Genomic DNA, 20,918 nt, shown 5'->3' on the forward strand with positions numbered 1-20,918 from the left:
GGTTCTTCTGCTGCTGGTCTCTCGTTTCTCTTCCATTAATCCTCGTGGCTGCTACCCAGGGCCGCTGCAAGTGGGTTGGCGAGGTAAGTATCGCTTACGGGCAGCAGTTGAAGAGGGCGCCAAAAAGACTTTTGACATATACAAGCTGGACCTATGTTTAATTAACGAACTTCTTTATAGCGAAATTTTCTGTTTACGCGCAATATCACATGTTCTTTCATTTCGCTCACAGCGTTTCACAATTTCGTTTTTTTCCTCTATCGACAGAGGTGGACTGGCCATAAGTCTTTCCAGGGGAAACCCCGGTGGCTGCTGTGATTTTGGCCATAAACAATATACCCATAAACACTAGTATGAGGCCGATACAAGTTTTCCCCGGTAAGAACGTTTGACAGTCTATCGATATTGCTTTTATTTCTCTCTCTGAATCTGTAGTATCTTCCAGCACCCATCCTTTTTACACATTTCTCAAGTATTTTACTCATTTTTAGGGAATAAAACACAATTACAGTATAAAAAGAAAAAAAATGAGGAGGCACACTTGGACGGCCTCCGTAGCCGAGTGGGCAGGAGCGGGAGTGCAGTAGCACACGCTCATTGAGTAGACCGGGGTTCAAGCCCCTGCCTGCTGAATACGGTCGATCTGCCAACCCGCACTGGACCAGCGTGGCAGATTATGGTCCATTTCCCTCAGCATGAATTGTTGGGGAGGCTTCCACCCTGCAGTGGGTTGATAATGGCTGCACTTGACTTTTACTTTTTACACTTGATACGCATAAACAAAGCTGCTCGCGCGTAGTGACTGAATAAACAAAGCAGTAAAGACAGAAACACACAGTTACACTTGATACGCATAAACAAAGCTGCTCGCGCGTAGCGACTGAATAAACAAAGCAGTAAAGACAGAAACACACAGTTATCCCTCCCCTCACGCTAGCTCACAATTTACTGAAACACATTTCTGGAGGTTACCACTATAAAACAATTTCCAGTTGCATTCCTGCTAGTGGAATCTGTCACAAACGGGTAGTAAACTCGATCTAATTGCATTTGCGATAATACTGATAGCTGGAATTGTGGATGTTTATGTTATTATGGTGAAATGGGTTTCCGCTTCACTGAAATCTTCAATCATATAAAAAAACATAAATACATTTTCAGAAACTTTTCTTCATTTAGTTCGGATGATTCTCGAGTTCGACTGCCATTTCTTGTAAACACACAGGCGAATCGTGCATAAGCGAATTCGGTTCGTGTTATATACGACATCGTTCCCCTATTTATAAATCGTATATGATCGAATTCGTGTAGTGTAAACACGTGTTATACGAGGACTGACCATACTATATACTGTATTTTAATTTTTTCTCAGGGTAAGTATTTTTTGTGTTACCATGTGCAACTTATTTGTTAGCATATGCTTATAGCTTCGATTCTTTATACGATTTCAGTTTTTTAGCATTGCTTATATATATCACGAAACTTACGTCCTAATCTGTATGGTTAAAATATAATGAAGAAACTAAAATGTGAAATTAAAAAATATAAAAAAATTCCCCGAGGGGAAGAACCAAGAGTCCTAACGTTGGACTTTCGCAGTTCCGTCATCAGTTGGTTAATTTAATTGGGAAAGAAAAGAAATTCTGAGTGTTAAAAAGGTTAACTCTAGCTCCCGTGGTGTATGGTCAGCGCGCTTGCTCGAAATTTTACATGGATGTTATCCTGCGTGGTTCAGTCGGAAAATCATTCAGTGGCTAAAGCTTCGTGTATTAATAATAGTTTATAAGTGGAATTCAGTTTTGTTAATATTATTGCAGAATCTGTTTGAGTGTCATAAATGTGTGAATGCGAATGTTGATTGAGTTCTGTGGCTGGATTGGTGATATAAGCTCTGCTATTTGCAGTTTTAGTGGATCCAAATTTGGCGCTTATACTACCAATGCATTAGGGAATCATGCTAAAGCAATAGCCTTAAAAATAACATCTTATAAATTTCTTTGTTCAATTATAATTTGGCATGATATTTTAAACACAATTAATCGGGTAAGTAAAATGCTCCAAAAATGAATTTTGATATACATGAAGCTCTTGAATGTCTACAAAATATCACGGAATAATTTAAATTAAATAGAACAGAGGAAGCATTCCAAAAAATTCTCGATTCGGCCAATAATATGGTTACTATCATTGGCATTGAAGCTTCGTTTCCTGAAGTAAGCACTGTAAGGAAAAGATTGCAAAAACGTCATTTCGATTATTAAAGCAGAGAAGCTATTCAGGATCCGCAACAAAATTTCAAAATTAATTTTTTCTTTAATTTTTTTAATTAAAATTAATTATTTAATTAATTTTTTATGGACACAATAATTTTCTCGTTAACTGAAAGGTTTACAAATATGAAAGAACATGTAGAAATATTTAAAATATTTTATAATAGTTTTTAAATTAAAAAAAATGGTCAGATGATGATTTATTAATTCATTGCAAAGATCCATATTAAATTAAGTGACATTGATCGTAATGAGTTTGATGATTTAGCATTATGTGAAGAACTCAAGAGTGCTTCAAGTTTATGTTAAAGACGATATTTACTCCATTTGAAGTGTTACAATTCCTAATCGGTAAAATCGTATTTAAAAATACGATTTTTAAATACGATTTTACAGATACTTTTCCAAATGTAGCAGTTGCTCTAAGAATTTTTCCAACGTTACCAGTTTCAGTTACCTCAGGTGAACGAAATTTTTCAAAATTAAAATTAAACAAAAATTATTTACGATCGACGATGTCTCAACAACGAAACTCTAATTTGGCAATAATTTCAATGGAAAATGATCATTTGGAACAAATAAACATAAATTAAATAATTAATAAATTCGCATATTTTAAAGCAAAGAAACATAAATTTGTATAATTCTTTAACATTATAATTTTACTTTTATTTTATTATTGTAATAGAGGACAATTACTGTGGTTTAGAATTTAAAGTTTATTTCCAGAATTATTTTGTTATTTTTGTTCGTTTCATTATATTATATGTGAGATATGTTGTAATTCTTTTCTTTTTCAATAAATGAACACTATTTTATTTACTCCTTGTTTTATTTTTTAATCCAAATATTTTGGGGCGGCAAATTTGATTTTGTTTACTGGCAGCGGCCCTGCCGCTACTGCAGCACAATACACGGCTGTGTGGATGGCCTCCAGTGTTGCACCATTGCTGTCGAGATAATGCGGTATTATGTGCCGATTGAGGCGGTCTGTGACTCTCCACAAGTTTCTATTCGGCCTCTGCTTATTATTATTATTAGCCATATGGTGCAAGGAAGCTTGCCAAAAAAAAAAAAAAAATTTTTGAGTTACCCTGAGAGAGAGAGCGGGGCAGAAGGGAATCACCAAGAAAGAGAAGAATGATGATATCCAGCTCAGGACCCTGGGTATGCCAAGCCCATACTCACCAGATGTGAGCCCTTAGGGTTAAATATAAAAGAAACTAGACATTCCTCTATCTAAGAACTTGACTTTGGTGTGCAACAGTATAGCGTCATTCCCTTTCACTCAAGGCCAACTAAAAAACTATCATATTAGGGCCACCAGAAATTTACCTCACCTACCTGTGTGTGTATTATGTCTGTAAATTGTGTTCTCTGGTCAGTTTTACTGGATGAAAAACTCAGTTTCCAGGAGAGGGGGAAACTTGCTATCAGGATCAGACTGAAGATAAAATACTCACCAAGAAATTAGAACTTTAGGGCCCCATATGATATAGACAGTGCTGGCCACAGCAGGTTCAACCGGTTTTGCTGAACAGGGACCCGCGTTCAAATGATCAAAACAATATTGTTGATTAACGTATTAAATATTATTTGTATTTAAAATTTTTGTTCAATATAATATAAAATTATTTAATTATTTCTTAATTACTGTAAAATTTTAAAAATTAAAAAAAAACACTATTACAAAAACACCCTGTATAAGTTTTGCAGAGGACACAAGGGCCCTGAAAGTTAATTCTTAAATCGGCTCCATAGGTTTTGGGGCTGGCTCTACATAGAGAACAATTACTTATACATCTTTATATTACTTCATTATAATTCAAATTAAAAATTACAACTAATAACCCCAGGGGCTCACATCTGGTGAGTATGGGCTTGGCACACCCAGGGTCCTGAGCTGGATATCATTATTCTTCTATTTCTTGGTGATTCCCTTCTACTTCTGACTCTCTCTCTCTCTCTCTCTCAGGGTAATTCAGAAAATTTTTTTTGGCTGGTGCAGCATAAGCCTTAGGCTTCCTTGCACCATATTATTATTAATAATAATATAAAGGAAAAAAAATTCTAAATATAAAAAAATAAACAATTCTCTTGTTTTACTAATGTATAAGTTAGTGCATTTGCATCATTTCTGTACATAGCCAACTACATAAGCAGTTATAAATTGGCATCATTAAGGCTTTAGTCCTAAACTACACCGTAATGCGTCTCTCATATTGTGGATGTATACTTCACAACTGGGTTGTTATCATTGCAACAACAGGGTACCTGCCCACCCACTGATGAGGAAACCAATAAGCTCCGAAACGGTGCCGTATGGGTGATAGTATCTGCTGAGAATAAGTAACAATAGTCTTCTCTTGTTTTACTAATGTATAAGTTAGTGCATTTGCATCATTTCTGTACATAGCCAACTACATAAGCAGTTATAAATTGGCATCATTAAGGCTTTAGTCCTAAACTACACCGTAATGCGTCTCTCATATTGTGGATGTATACTTCACAACTGGGTTGTTATCATTGCAACAACAGGGTACCTGCCCACCCACTGATGAGGAAACCAATAAGCTCCGAAACGGTGCCGTATGGGTGATAGTATCTGCTGAGAATAAGTAACAATAGTCTTCTCTTATGGTAAAGCGTTACTTATTCGAGGTAGTGCAATATCATGGCAACTCGTGAAGGTATTCACAATAAGAGATATACTTAATGATGCCAATTTATAACTACTTATGTTGTTGGCTATGTACAGAAATGATGCAAATGTACTAATTTGTACATTAGTTAAACTATTTACGTAACCTGAGGCTTTAGCCCTAAACTATACCGTTCTCTTGTTTTATTAAATAAACAGAGTACAAAAACAAAATAGGTATTTTTTTATTAAACAGAATTATGGAATCAATAATTTTTTATATTCTGTGATTTGAGAACCATGAGTCAATAATTTTATTAAGTTCAATTGAATATAGTACACAGGGGCATTTCTAGGATAAGTGGTGCCGGGGTTCCAGTTGAAATCTGGTGCCCCCATTTAAAATTTTCTTCATATATGTATGTAAGTAAGTTTCAGGTTTTCAGGCACCCCTTGAACGTGGCACCCGGGTGCAGTGCACCCCTTTCACCCTCGGGACGGCCTGCCCCTGATACTACATCTTGCTCTATATTAGCATTAGCCATGGCAAATGATTTAAGAAAGCAAGCTAAGCATTAACATTACTAGAGGCATATGATGCAAGCTTAGCATTAGCATTACTAGAGGCATATGATGCAAGAAGGCAAGCTTATGCAGCGGCAGCATCAGCCAAAAAAAAAAAAATTGCTCCCATTTCACCCCTCCGTTCGTTCCAAATACCTGTCCAGCTCAGCCTTAAATTTACTTAGGTTATCAGCTTCCACAACAAAGGATGGAAGTCTGTTCCACCAATCAACTACCCTCTGCTAAAGGCAAACTTCCGCACGGCTATCCTACATCTGTCTTTCCTCAATTTGAATTTATGCTCTCTCAGGTGATTATTCTGAGCAAGAGGACGAATCCCATCAGCATTGAGCATGCTCAAACCATTCAAGGCTTTATACACCTCAATCAGATCACCTCCCAGGTACCTAGTCTCCAGACACTGTAATTTGCAAAACTTAAGCCTTTCTTCGTAAGTGCAACCATTTGTTCCATTCACAAATCTTGTTGCCCTTCTTTGTACTCGTTACAACAGCTCTACATCCTTCTTAAAATGAGGACTCCAGACCTGTATACAGTACCCAAGGTGTGGCCTGACCATTGCCGTATACAAGGAGATAATCACCTCCTTATCCCTGCTAGAAAAATTCCTGTATATCATTGACAAGACACCATCAGCTACTCTTGCAGACCGTCTGCACTGCTCAGAAAACTTCATATCTGCCTGCACAATTACCCCCAGGTCCTTTTCATTCTCTACCACTGTCAGTGTAGTACCACAGAGTTGATATGTTACTTTGGGGTTACTGCTTCCCATATGTAGTACTTTACATTTGTCAATGTTAAACTTCATTTGCCACCTCTCAGCCCATCTGCTCAACTTTTCTAGATCCTGTTGCAGCAGCGTACTGTCATTAGTGCCCTTAACAATCCTGCCTATCTTCGTATCATCTGCAAACTTGGACATTAAGCTTATACAGCATCAGCCAAAAAAAAAAAAAAAAAAAAAGATCATTATTATTAGGGCCTGTAAAATTTCTTCCATGCTGGCACGTAAATGCCATGTAATTATTTTTAATTTTGAAAATACACGTTCACATGGAGCTTGTGTTGATGACAATGTCAATATTCACTCATATTTTGCTTTCTTCGCAGATTTTTTGCCTCTGCTTTTGCGAATAAGTAATAATAACGTAGTGGATAAATTACAAATTCTTGGCTCCCCGTAAGATTCTTATCCCCATTTTCTTTAACAACCATGTCAAACCAACCTTCCCTTTTAGTCCCTACTGACTCCTCAAACCTCCACAGTGGCAGCGGTGTGGTAGTTTTGGTATAATAATAATACAATACAATTTTATTTTAACAAGAGAATTTGTTTACAATAAAAGAACTTGGTAAGAAAAGTGAATTTCTTGACAACAAGTTGTAATTCATCATTTACAACAGTTTTTGCATACAGATTTGTTAACTAACAGAAAAGACAATGAAGTCATTACACATAGTACATTCCACACTGCAAACAGAGAAAGTAATTGATCTGCATATCAGGTCCAATCTACAGTATCATTGAGTATCAAAAATTTTCTTATTAGGAATTTTAATTTGGAGATAGAATAACTTCTCCTGAGCCTGATATCAACACTAGCCCACAAGTTATTTATTATGTTCATTGTGTGCCTATCTCCAAATCTATTTAGTACCCTAGGGTGAGGCAAAACAATTGCTTTTGGATTCCTAAAGTTATGTGATACATTCCTTTGAAGATTGGACTCTTCATAAATAGTGTTAAGATTCTTCAAGAATAAATTTAATTTCAGTTTTTGAATTGGATAAAGTATTTTATATTTCAACAAAAATTGCCTTCCCTTATTCAGATCATTCCAAGAGTTTGTCCCCATTAAAAGTTTCAGAATCCTGTTAAGTAAGTTGTTTATTACCCTTATTTCAGTTACATTTGCTCGTGCCCATACATTTACTAAATAATTGAGTTGGGAGTCGACTAATGCATAATATAAGGTAACTTTTGTTCTTAGATTTAACTTATTTTTAATGTAATAAAAAAAGTAAATGTAAAATCTCATTTTTTTGTACAAGTTTGTTATATGCATTGCTCAACTTAGACTATCGTCAATCCATAACCCAAGGTAACAGTGATTTGAAAATTCTTCCACTGTTAGACATTTGCAATTCTGGAAATCCTGAACATGTAGGCATTTATGTTCATGTAATTTAATAGAGGGATGAATGTCCAGGGTTTGATGAGGAGGTCTAATTACCAAAAATTTTGTTTTTTCAAAGCTGAGTGCTAATTTATTATCATGCAACCAATTTTGTAAATTAATTACATCCTGCTGTAAATCTTTTGCCATTTTTGTCAGGTTCTTTCCAATTGTATATAAGATTATATCAGCTGCATAAATTTTTAAAAAGGAGTTCTTTATTTCTTCGAATGTCATTTATATAGATGTTGAACATGATTGGCCCTGCATGAGTGCCCTGAGGTACTCCTCTCTTTACATTATATGATTTTCCCTTTGTATTCTCTACTTCTACTGTTATTTTTCTTTTGGTTAAATAAGATGCTAAGAGTTGATTGATTCTTCCCCTTATACCATATTTCAGTAATTTTTGTTTCAAGATTGGGATATCAATTAAGTTATATGGGTTGGTCAAATCAATAAATAAAATCATTATGAAGTTATTGTTGTTTAAATGTAAGTTAAAAGAGTCTACTAAACTTTCTAATAATGTCTGTGTGCTCTTGCCCTTCTGATATGAGAATAGAGAGTTGTTTAACAGTCCATACTGATGTAAATATTTGCTTATATGGGAAAATATATAATTTTCTATTATTTTATTTATAACCGACTGAATTGTAATTGGTCTATAATTACAAAAGTCATCAGGTTGTCCCTTTTTATATATAGGGAGTATTTTAAATAAAAGTAGATTTGTAGGATAATTTCCCAATTCTAACATTCGTGCTATAAGCTCCACCAAGAGAACAGTGAACTGTTCTTTATTTCTCTTTACTTCCGTTACTGTAATACAGTCCAGTCCGTAAGTTTTCTTGTTCTTTAACTGTTCTATGATTTTAAGAATTTCCGTGTACCGTGGAGCTAAGACTACACAAGAGTTCACTATCTAAGGAGGACTATCTTTTTGAGCAAAGGAGTCTTGGCAATAGTGTATGTTGTATCTACTGAGATCTAATACAGCTTTGGCAAATCTATTTGCAGTCTCGTATTGTTTGTTTGTATCAGAGATCTGTTCTAATAATGTTTTAATTTGATTTCCCCTTGTTTTGTTTTTTTTCCTTGTACTTAGTAGGTTATTTATAATGTTCCATTTTTCCTTTTGAGTTATCTGCTTATCCATAAAAAGTTGATTGTAATAAGTGTTTTTTTGTTTTCTAATCATATCTGTCAATTTATTTCTTAGTGTTTTATAATTATGATAATGTTCTATCTTTGATGGACAATTTCTATACTGCCTTAAGTATTTATCTGTTTGTACCATTAATTCTTCTATTTCTTTTGTCATCCAAGGTTTCTTATGCTTAATCCTGTTACTCCTAGGATTTATATTGCAATCTGAATGATTTACTTTTCTCTCCATATTTAACCTTGAATTGTTTATCATTTGTACTATTTTATTTGAAAAGTCATTTACATTCGTTGTGTAGGATATTTGCTCTTCTATTAACAAGTTTTCCATGTTCTGTTTCAATTTACCTGTTGATAAATAATTTTTCTTTGCAACATTTGTTAATTTTATATCTTCACATGGATGTTGTTTTGAGTACATATCTATTATTAGTATGCACGTTCTGTGATCTGAAAGTTGATTTAATAGTATGTAGGAATTGCATACTTCAACTTTATATTTGTTATAATGTGATCTAAGCATGAGCTTACTGTTGTATCACCCACCATCCTTTGTTGCCTAGTTATTCCAAATAAGGTATGTTCAAATCCCTACTTGTTTAAGATTGCAGAGTATCTGAGTGTTACATTTTCTGTTTCATCGGTTAGTAAATTGATATTGAAGTCTCCTATTAGTATGGACTTATCTGCTTGTATGTCATCCCATTGCAGAATTATGTTATCTAATTCTATTAGAAAGCTGTTTATAGAATCTGCTGGTGGCCTATAGATAGCACAAATCATGAATGTGTTTTGTGAATCTTCTAATAATTTGACACAGCAGTTTTCACAAGACTGAGTCAAGTGGTAAGCTTGTATTGCCTTATAGCATGTTCTGTAGCATATTATTATTCCTCCACCCCTTCTCAACTCTCTCAACTTATAGACCTTGTCATAACCTTGTATGTTATAATTAGCAATTTCAACACTTTTTATATTAACTTCTGTTAATACTATACATGAGATATATTCTTTCATTGCATTTATATATTGTAAGAAGTTAAACCAATTTTTTCTTAATGACCTGATATTTAGAGCTACCAGAAAAAACTGTTTTTTATCAATTAAAAGAGCTTGAACATTTGGATTATTTAAAATATGTAAAGGTGAAGTGAAAATTTGTGATTCTTCAAAAAGCATACCTGATGTCTTAATTTTACCTTAGTACCAGATTTCAAGTAACTACAATTATTCACAATAAAGAGTCTATTTTATATACTGCAGTTCCTTTGAACACAAGATTCTTATGGCTCTTGAAGATTCATTCTTCTTCACGTAAATTCTTCCATGTTTTAACCATAAAAATTTGTAATTGTGAGTTTTCGCTAATTGTTTTGTTTCCCAAAACAATTTCTTGAGGTGAGTTGTTAAGTGGTCATTTATGTAGATTGGAATATTGCTGTTGTTCTGAAAAATATCATTTGCTGTGAGTTGAATTTCCTTTGCCTTTCTCATCCATTTTTCTTTTTCCACATGATTTGCAAATTTCACAATTAGAGTAGGCTTATCGTTTATTTTTTTATTGTTAGGTATGTAGTAGTGCTCTACTTCCTTATTGTGCTGTAAGTTCAATGCAAGCGCTAGCTGTTGAATAACAAGATCTAGATTTTGGCCTGCTAATCCAGTTAATCCTACTATTTCTACATTATTTTCTAATAACTGTTGTTCTATCGAGTCAATCATTAAGTTAAGTAGAATGGAATCTTCCTCATTTTGCTTGAATGAAGCTTCCAGATCGACAATTCTTTTGTTGATAGCTGTGTTGGAGTCCTCCAGCTTGCTTATGCTTATTTGAATTTTGTCAGAGGATTCTGAGACAAATGAAATCGATTTTTTGATATCTTCTACTTCTGTCTTCAGGTCTTCCATTTTGTTCTTTATTGGTACAATTTCTGTTAGTAAGGAGACTATACAGTAAAATCCAGTAAATGGATTTTACTGTATAGTCTCCTTACTACGTCCTCTTTATTTAGGGTGTTCGCCTGCATTTGTGTGACTTCTAAATCTTCGTTTGTAAAGCTGTTGAATTCAGCAAATCGTGAAATTCTTCTGCCGAATAGGAAATTTCACTTCTCTTCTTTCCTGCACAATATACACTTCCACTGTTGTTTCTTCTGCTTCGCCATCCCTTTATAGGTTGCTTCTTTCGATGAGATGCCGCAGTCTTCTAGACAAGACTGCAGCAATAATTCAGACACAGCATGGGTTTGTTAAGGGAAAGTCTTGTCTGACAAATTTGATAGGATATTATGACGTGGTTACAAAGGAACTGGATGCAAAAAATAATTTTTATATCATATATTTGGATTTCAGGAAAGCTTTTGACACTGTTGCGCATGGAAGACTATTGTACAAATTGGAGCAGAATGGTATTAAAGGTAAGTTGCTACAATGGATAAAAGGATGGTTGAGTGGGAGAAGACAGAGGGTGGTAATCAATGGGTGCTGCTCTTCGTGGACTAATGTTATTAGTGGAGTCTCACAGGGTTCGGTGTTGGGTCCTTTGTTGTTTTGTATCAATGATATTGATGAAGGTAGATCAGGCTTAGTGTTGAAGTTTGCAGATGATACAAAGGTTGGCAGGGTTGTTAATGACAGTAATGGCAGTGTGCTATTGCAACAGGATCTAGAAAATTTGGGCAGATGAGCTGAGAATTGGCAACTGAAGCTTAACCTTGACAAATGCAAAGTACTGCGTATGGGTAGAAGTAACCCCAGAGAAACGTACCAACTGTGTGGTACTACACTTAAGGTGGTAGAAAATGAAAAAGACCTGGGAGTAATTGTGCAGTCAGATATGAAGTTTTCTGAGCAATGCAGACAGGCTGCCATGGCATTTTGTCAATGATATATAGGAATTTTGCTAGCAGGGAAAAGGAGGTGATTGTCCCTCTGTATAAGGCAATGGTCAGGCCAGGCCTTGAGTACTGCATACAGGTCTGGAGGTCTCATTTTAGGAAGGATGTAGATTTGCTTGAATGTGTACAGAGAAGGGCAACAAGATTGGTGAGGGGATTGAAGGGATCCTCTTATTTAAGTTCTTAAGAACTTAAGTAAGATGACTTAAGTTCTGCAAATTGCAGTGGCTGGAGACTAGGCACCTGACCTGAGCAGTGATCTGATTGAGGTGTATAAGGCCTTGAATGGATTGAGCACACTGAATTCTGATGGGATCCTTCCACTTTTTCAGATTACGAACCTAGGGGGGGAGGCATAAATTCAAATTAAGAAAAGACATGTAGAATAGATGTGTGGAAATTTGCCTTTAGCTAGCGGGTGGTTAATTGCTGGAACAAACTTCCATCTGTCATTGTGGAAATTGATAGGTTAAATAAATTTAAAGAGGAACTGGACAGGCATTTGGAGGGAATGGTTTTTTTTTTTTGGCTGATGCTGCATAAGCTCATACACTTGCTTTCTTGCATCACATGCCACTACTACTACTACTACATCTTTCTGCAAGCGTTCTGTTAAGAGACATGCAAAGCCTTCACACTTTTTGCACAAAAACTGTTCACAAGACAACGGACCCCCCCTTGAGTGGAGGTATCCCAAAAGTTCAGAAATCCACGAATAGGACAATCAATCACGAGACATCAGTCATCCCTCAATGGCTCAGAGTAACGCAAACACAACTAAGACATTACTAATTTCAGAGAAACCCCTCTCTAAGGAGCAACAGAAATAGTGCCCGAAATATACTCCATATATTTCGCTGAGGATCAAGAACTGACCCAGGAAAAACTACACACATCACTGGAATGGACCTCCAACCTGTGAGGCCACTAGGATCTGGTTGGACCACCTTAGTGACAAAATATTATACAACCTACATGGGTCAAAAACAGGGATGGGACTAGTATACTACTTTGAAAATAAACCCGTTGATAAAGATCAGGCAGTTGGTCTCCCTCTTGGCCTCCTAAGCAAATGACAACAGGAATGGATTCCCAAACTGAGAGGCAGCTGGGTGTATTAAGATTGACCTTCTAAGCCACAACAAACTACTATGATATGGCTGGACAAAAACATGGAACAGACTTTCTTACCACAGACAAAGAAAACACACCAATAAAGACTGGAGGTAGGACATATCAGTGTCCTCTGCTGTGACAGTAACTGTGACTCAACTCGGTCAGAGACACCACAGAAGACCAGAAGAATCTTATCTTGCTCGACTAAAGGACATTCAGGGTGGTCATATGACTCATCATACACTGTTTCTGTCTCTTGAATGGTGCTTTCTTTCCCCTCGCATGGGAGGAGGGGGCTTTCCCCCACTCCCCCTTCACCAAATCTCTTCCCTATGGCTGAGCACGGGCCTGCTCCATTGCAAACGCAGGGCCATCCTCTCTATCAGCCCCTTACTTCCTTTTCTTCTCTTCGGTCTTCAGCTTCCCCATCCCCCTTTACTTTTGACTTTTACAGCGCTTTCAGCCCAATGCATCTGAATTTAACTACAAACTTTCCCGACCCATTTAGGCATATAGAAAATATTATTTCAGCGTATAGCCCCTTGCAAGCTTCTTCTAAATTATTCTAACAAACACTAATAATTAACTGCGAGAATTTTTATTTTTTAGGTCCTAGCCACCGAAATCCCAGGAAAGTAGGGTGGCATGATCTGCCAGAGTACTATATATTACAGGTAACACCCGGCCAGCCTCCCAGTGGTATGGTATGGTAACATCGGGTTCCATTAGGACCCGACGGCTAATAGGCCGGATGAACAAAGGGCACAACATGCCCTTTGTTCATCCGGCCTAAGGGCACAACATGCTACATACCACATGACCAATATACTTTTAAATCCCTAGCTTATCCGATACAGTTCATACACGGAGATGGGAGAAATTCCAGGAGCCGTTAGATACAATAGATGTAAGAAAAGAAAGGGAAAAAATGACTCGAGTAAATAATATGAAGGTATTTGAGATAACAAAAGAGGAGAAAAAGCAGTATGTACTGGAACTTAAGAACAAGTTTGAGCTTCTGCAGGCCTTTCAGAACCAAGACATCGATAAGGAAAACAACAACTTTCTGAAAGTGATAAAGCCCGAGAAACCTAGAAGTAAAAAAGAAATCCAAAGAAGAAAAAATTTAGTCAAGAAACACTTGTTATGATGAACCGAAGATGACAAATGAATAGATAAACACTGAATAGATGACAAGATAAACACTGAATAGATGACAAGATAAACATTGGCAAGGACAAAATGGGGTATACTGAGTAATGTAAAGCCATTATAAAGATTAAGAGAGGACATAAGAAGATCTAACACAAAAGAAAAGTAGAACAAGCACTAAGGGAAAACAAAGGACTTAAATCGACAGTCATGACCAGTAATACAGAAAGACAAATGATACTGAAACTGAGGAACAGTGATGGTGTACTTATAAATAGCAGAGAAGGCATAATTCAAATAGCAGAAAATTACTATAAAGAATTATTCAAGGAGCAAGAGAATGACGCCAGCAATGGAGAATATAGATCACAAAATAGCAATATATAGGATATACCCGATATACTTCCTGATGAGCTGGAACATACATTGAAGGCTTTGAAGATTCAGAAAGCCACGGCTGAAGATGACGTTACTGTAGAGTTGTTAAAATTGAGAGGAAGAGACATGACACAGAAACTAGCAAGACTCTTCACAAAATACATTAGGAAAGGCGTGACACCTAAGGAGTGGAATAATTCAATCATAATTCTGCTGCATAAGAAAGGAGAGAAATCTGAAATTGGAAATTATAGACCAGTTAGCTTGTTCTCTGACATTTACAAGTTGTTCACAAGGGGCATTACTAACAGATTAGAAAGAATACTTCATGAGAATCAACCGAAAGAGCAAGGTGACTTTTGGACAAGATTCTCAACTATGGATCACCTTCACGTAATTTTGCAGCTAATGGAGAAAGCAAATGAATAAAAAACACCATTATGCTTGGCATTATGAAAAGGTATTTGACTTCATACACATAAGGGCACTGGAAAGACAAGGCATAGACACCTCATACATTAGGATTTTGAAGAAAATATATGAGAACGCTGCCTCCTTTATTATCAGAGAAAATATATCAGAGACAGTAACCAATTTAAAATTGAGAAAGGAGTTCGAAAAGGAGCAAGAGAATGACGAAAAGGAGACACAATATCTCCAAAGTTGTTTACTGCTGCCCTTGAGAAAGCTTTCTAAACGTTGGACTGGTCGCAGAAAGGAGTCAATGTGAATGGAGAGTACCTAAACCATTTAGGATTTGCAGATGACATTGTGATCATTGTGAAATAGAGGAAAATCTTAAATCAGTTATACAGAGTTAGTAAGGATTTCAGACTAAAGATGAATATGGCTAAAACAAAAGTAATGATGAAAAAGGATGCACAGAAAGGGATTTTAATTGGTGTGCAAAATTTAAGGACCAGTCAGGTTTTCACCTGTAGCTTCTGATAAGAGTGGCCTGGATATGGGAAAAGCATACCAAAGGAACCTCGTGAGGTACAGAAATTATGAAGGAAACAACAACGGAAGCACAACAGTACAAAGGGACTTTATTCAAAAATGGCAACATAGCACTGGCTGTCTGATACAGATGCATCACTGCTAAAGATGGAACAAAGGGAAAAGGTGGTTCTCAGTAGTAGATATGGCCGCCCCTAATGTCGATGCAGGTTTTGCACCACCTGTCCATACTTAGAACAATGTTGTTGATAAGTCTTTGCGGTAATGTCGTCCATTCCTCTGTCAGTGCCACCTTCAGCTGGTGAACATTTTCTGGTGGGTGTGGATGTGCCGCTAGGCGTTTCCCCAGAGCGTCCCATATGTGTTCGATGAGATTTAGATCGGAGGGGGGGGGATGAGCAAGGCCAAGCCATACGAACAATGTCCTCACTTTCCAAAAGCATATCAACAGTAGCAGTGCGATGGGGTGCGTTGTCATCCATAAACATTAACTCAGAGCCAATGGCATATGGGGAAGGATTACCTCAGTATAGTAGCGTGCACCGGTTACAGTACCGCCTTCCAGTATCTGGAGTTCTGTATGTTCATCCAACATAACGCTTCCCCAGATGAGGACACCCTCGACCGCCATATCGATCCCTTTCAGTGATGTTTACGGGGTGATACTGTGTTCCAGCCTCTTGCCAGATTAGCTGACGTCCAGAATCGCTGCTGAAACTGAATCTACTCTCATCAGTAAAGTACTTTAAGTAAAGATTTTGTGGTTGGAACCTTTAGAAATAGTGTTGCTCCTTAAGTTTTGCACACCAATGTAATCATTGAAGGAGCAGTAATTAAAAACGTGATGTATATACTTATCTTTTTTACTTACCAAGTGAAAGGGGGGTGGTTGTGTTCCATACTATTATTTTATTATTGTTGGTCGAGGAACTCTCTCTGTTGCCCTCATGGGTAGCACAGTTGGTAGAATCGCCGTACTTCCCACACCGGGTGGAAAAGAAAAGTTAAAATTAAAAATCATGTAATGATTTTTAATTTTAACTTTAGAGAATTTTACTGTTAATTTTCACTATGTTTCAATTTCCATATTTTCTGGGTAGAGAAGAGCATAAGATTTTATGTATTATTAATTAATATGTTTGGGTTTTGTAGAAGTAGTAGTAGTAGTAGTGGCATGTGATGCAAGAAAGCAAATGTATGAGCTTATGCAGCATCAGCCAAAAAAAAAAATCACACCATTCCCTCCAAATGCCTGTCCAGTTCCTCCTTAAATTTATTCAACCTATCAACTTCCACAACGACAGATGGAAGTTTGTTCCAGCAATTAACCACCCGCTGGCTAAAGACAAATTTCCGCACATCTATTCTACATCTGTCCTTTCTTAATTTGAATTTATGCCCTCTTAGGTTCGTAATCTGAACAAGTGGAAGGATCCCATCAGAATTCAGTGTGCTGAACCCATTCAAGGCCTTATACACCTCAATCAGATCACCGCGCAGGTACCTAGTCTCCAGCCACTGCAATTTGCAGAACTTAAGCCTCTCTTGATAAGAGGATCCCTTCTTTCCCCTCACCAATCTTGTTCCCCTTCTCTGTACACGCTCAAGTAAATCTACATCCTTCCTAAAATGAGGCCTCCAGACCTGTACGCAGTACTCAAGGCATGGCCTGACCATTGCCTTATACAGAGGGATAATCACCTCCTTTTCCCTGCTAGCAAAATTCCTATATATCATTGACAAAACCCCATGACCTGCCCTGGCAGCCTGTCTGCATTGCTCAGAAAACTTCATATCTGACTGCACAATTACTCCCAGGTCTTTTTCATTTTCTACCACCTTAAGTTGTTTTTTTTTTTTTTTTTTTTTGATTTGGTAGTTGTTGGCGCATCGGCTTCTGTGGCCATATTGAACCCCCAAGGTTTTTGCAGTACTTTGATCCAAGCCCGAGGCGGGAATCGAACCCGCGACCTTTGGGTTGCCGGGCAGGTACTTTACCCACTCGGCTAGCCCGGTCGGCACCCCCTTAAGTGTAGTACCACACAGTTGGTACGTTTCTTTGGGGTTACTTCTACCCATATGCAGTACTTTGCATGTGTCATGGCAAGAGCATAAGATTTTATGTATTATTAATTAATATGTTTGGGTTTTGTTTATAATAATGGTGCAAAGAATCATGTAATGAAAGAGTTTTTCTGAATTGATATGGAATTTATATTATTTACAGTAAAGAAGTGAAATCTTGATAATAAGGTGGAGCTGGAAAGATCCGCGTTCGAGGACGTGAGGAATTTTTATGGGTTTTTTTCAGTGACACCGACAATCATACGAACTGTACAGAGCAACATCAGTAAACTATGTCACAGAGTAGTACTACTCTGTGATCTATGCCATGTTCAGGACGTTGCGTAATCATTTCTATTGCGCATGCGTAAACGCGATACTGATAATGGTTATTTGATATCAAATCTGCGCATTTCACTATTTAAGCAAATAAACATTGAACTCTTATAAATAACTCGTCCAACAAACACTAAAGCAATGTTTGGTATGAAAGTTTGACGGAAGAACGAACTTCAGAGAGTTACTTTTGATTTTTAATTTTAACTTTAGAGAATTTAACTGTTAATTTTCACTGTGTTTTAATTTCCATATTTCCTGTGTAGGGAAGAGCATAAGATTCATATATTATTACTTGATATATTTCTGTTTTCTTTATAATAATGGCGCAAAAAATCATGTAATGAAAGAGTTTTTCGGAATTAATATGGTATTTATAATATTTACAGTAAAGAAATGAAAAATTTATTTTATCATTATTTCTTCCATCTAACAATCACATAGAGTGAGATTAAAAGGAAGATGTAAGCGACATGAGCGGAACTGATGTTTTACATGACAGTCAATTACTCCGAACCGGACTTCGAACCTTGTACAGTAACTTTTTTTTTTTAATCTATAACGTATTCTTGTAGAGACTCCCTTTACTGATAAAGGCTATTTTAACTTAGATATATTGCTAGAACGTCTATAGGCATAAATGAGAACAAAATGGCGAGGTCAACGTTGATCGTATTATATTTCGGTGTTCTTCTTGCTAGATGTTCAATGGCAGGACCATTTAGGAAAATGTTCCCAGACCCTGTTCCTTTACCGAGTAATTCAGATACTGGACAATATGGAAAACCATTGTTTCTCACTCCACTGATAGCAGCTGGCCAACTTGAAAAGGCACGCCAATTAAGTGAAGTCAGTTGGTTACCTGGTGCACCCCACGTTGATAGTTATAGCGGATTTTTAACTGTCAACAAGCAATACAACAGCAATATGTTCTTCTGGTTCTTCCCTGCAATAGTAAGAAATTGTTTTTTTGTTATTTTTCTCACTCTTTTTATTGCATCTTTTCTGTAGCTATAAGCAGTTAAACTCAAAGCTGCGTATCGATTACACTCATATTTGGTCAAACCGAGATATGTCAATTACTACTCTTTAAGGTATGACACATAGAAAAGAGATAGAATGCTTACAAAGCTCAAGATTTTGCTATATTGATTATTTAGTATGAGAACTTCGGCCCATCCTGTTCTGACACCAGTAACCTAGAAAGTAGAAGAATAAAACTAGATCTGTTGGAAGTGCTTCTAATGCGAATATAGTGAAAACTGGAACTGACTGTGAGACTACGGAATCATGAGCAAATAAATAATTGGAACATAGAGAACAGTTCTTCAGAAAATACTAAAACTGAGCAAGCACTACCACAAGCAACTACATGAGATATGCGCTCTCATATGTTTGTATACGTCTAACATTTGCACACTACAGAAGTATAATCAACAAAATTGTTGAATAATTTGACTGAATGATTAAATCAATTAATATTGACGTATTATACGGATAATGGAAATAAAACCGCTGAGCCGAAATGTCACTTGAGGCAAGACCACAAAAAAGTCAACGCCGTCCCGGACAACAGCACAGACCTATGTACTTTCATAGCAAAAAAAAAAAAAAAAAAACACATTTTTTTTGTTTTTGTTACTCAGGACCCTGGGTGTACCAAGCCTCTCTCTCTCTCTCTCTCTCTATATATATATATATATATATATATATATATATATATATATTTCTGGGTAACTTAGGAATATATATACATATATACACACTGGTGTTCAAAGAAAATGCATCACCTAGAAATTTCACATTTCTAACCCTTTTTCGCGATAGTAAGTTACATTAATGACTAGCATCACAAATAGAAATATAAACAAAAGATATTTATCAATAGTTAAGGCAAAGCTAGGTAATATTTGACAGGCTCTCTCAAAATATTCCAAAATGAGCATTTGCAACCAATATACAACAGTTTTGGTAAACTGTTGTATATTGGTTGCAAATACAATTATGTCTGAAATGTTATTAGAAGTCTTCAATTTGCTTCAGTTTATTATTTTAAATAGAAAACAAAATGAAAAGTTCACCAGGTGCAAACTAATATTTAGTTGAACCGCCTCTGGCCCTGATGACAGCAGCACACCGTCGAGGCATTGTCAAGATCAATTTCTGAAGATAATCAACTGATAGTTCGTGGTTCCAAACACGAATTATGGCTTCATGAAGTTCACAAAGGGTCTTTGGTTTCTTTCTGACAACTGCAGATTCCACACGATGCCAACAGTTCTCTATAGGATTCAGGTCTGAGCTGTCTCCTTGCCAGCTAACAGTTGTAATGGACCGCTCTTAGAACCATGTTTTCACTTCTAACAAATGTAAACACATTACTGTCGAACCTCTAATGCAGAAATGAAACTAAAGTAAATACAGAAGTGCCTACTTATACTTTTCGCCTGATGACAAGGAGCAGAGTCGTCCTCAAAGATGCAGTTACTTGGCAGGTTGAAATGGTCTCTAATGGTTGGCAGCAATTTGCCTTCCAATATAGTCAGGTATCCATTGGCATTCACGAAACCTTTTATAAACTGCAGGTGATACGAAATGCATCCCCCATATCAATTGGTTGGTAAGGAATTTCACTGTACACACCATACAGTTTGGATGGTATTCTTCACCACGTCTACAGTGAATCGTTCAGAGCCATGCAGGTTGAATTTCTTCTCATCCGAGAAAATAACTGATTTCCGATGCTTCGGAGTCCATTTGACATTCTCTTTACACCAAATTAATTGGGCCTTCTTCATTTTTTGTGTGAGGAGTGGCTTCTTCTTAGGACAACGGGCTAAAGTCCATTTTTGAAGAGGCGTCTTCTGACTGTTACTGCACTTGCTACCACTCCTGTATGTTCTTCCAATTCTCTTTTCAGCTCAGATTGAGCTTTACGGTTTTTAGGGCATAAGCGCTTCAAAATGCGGTCCTGTTTTGCCGTAGAGACTCGTTTTTACATCCGGTTCCTTTTTTTTTGCCTATAAGCAGAACCAGTATTATTGAGTTTGGAAAGAAATCTATTCACTGTCCACTGATTACAAGACAGTCTATAAACAATAAGACGGGAAGAACATCCTTCCTCACGTAAAGCAACAGAACTCTTTCTTCGTGGCGTCAACTGCATGTAACT

General features: G+C 36.7%; 1 protein-coding gene across 1 annotated transcript in view; it reads left to right on the forward strand.

Annotated features, from left to right (window-relative positions):
* The first annotated feature begins 18,399 nt into the window (after positions 1 to 18,399).
* LOC150079411 (putative serine carboxypeptidase CPVL) overlaps positions 18,400 to 20,918 on the forward strand; it is a 31,149-nt gene continuing 28,630 nt past the window's right edge. Inside the window, exon 1 of the mRNA XM_090383055.1 lies at positions 18,400 to 18,700. Coding sequence (XP_090239181.1) covers positions 18,455 to 18,700 — 246 coding nt within the window. The 5' untranslated portion in view covers positions 18,400 to 18,454. The remainder of the gene's footprint in view (positions 18,701 to 20,918) is intronic.

This window comes from Mastigoproctus giganteus, chromosome 10 (genome assembly GCF_048544385.1).
Source record: "Mastigoproctus giganteus isolate SK-2022 chromosome 10, ASM4854438v1, whole genome shotgun sequence".
Taxonomy (NCBI): Eukaryota; Metazoa; Arthropoda; class Arachnida; order Uropygi; family Thelyphonidae; genus Mastigoproctus; species Mastigoproctus giganteus.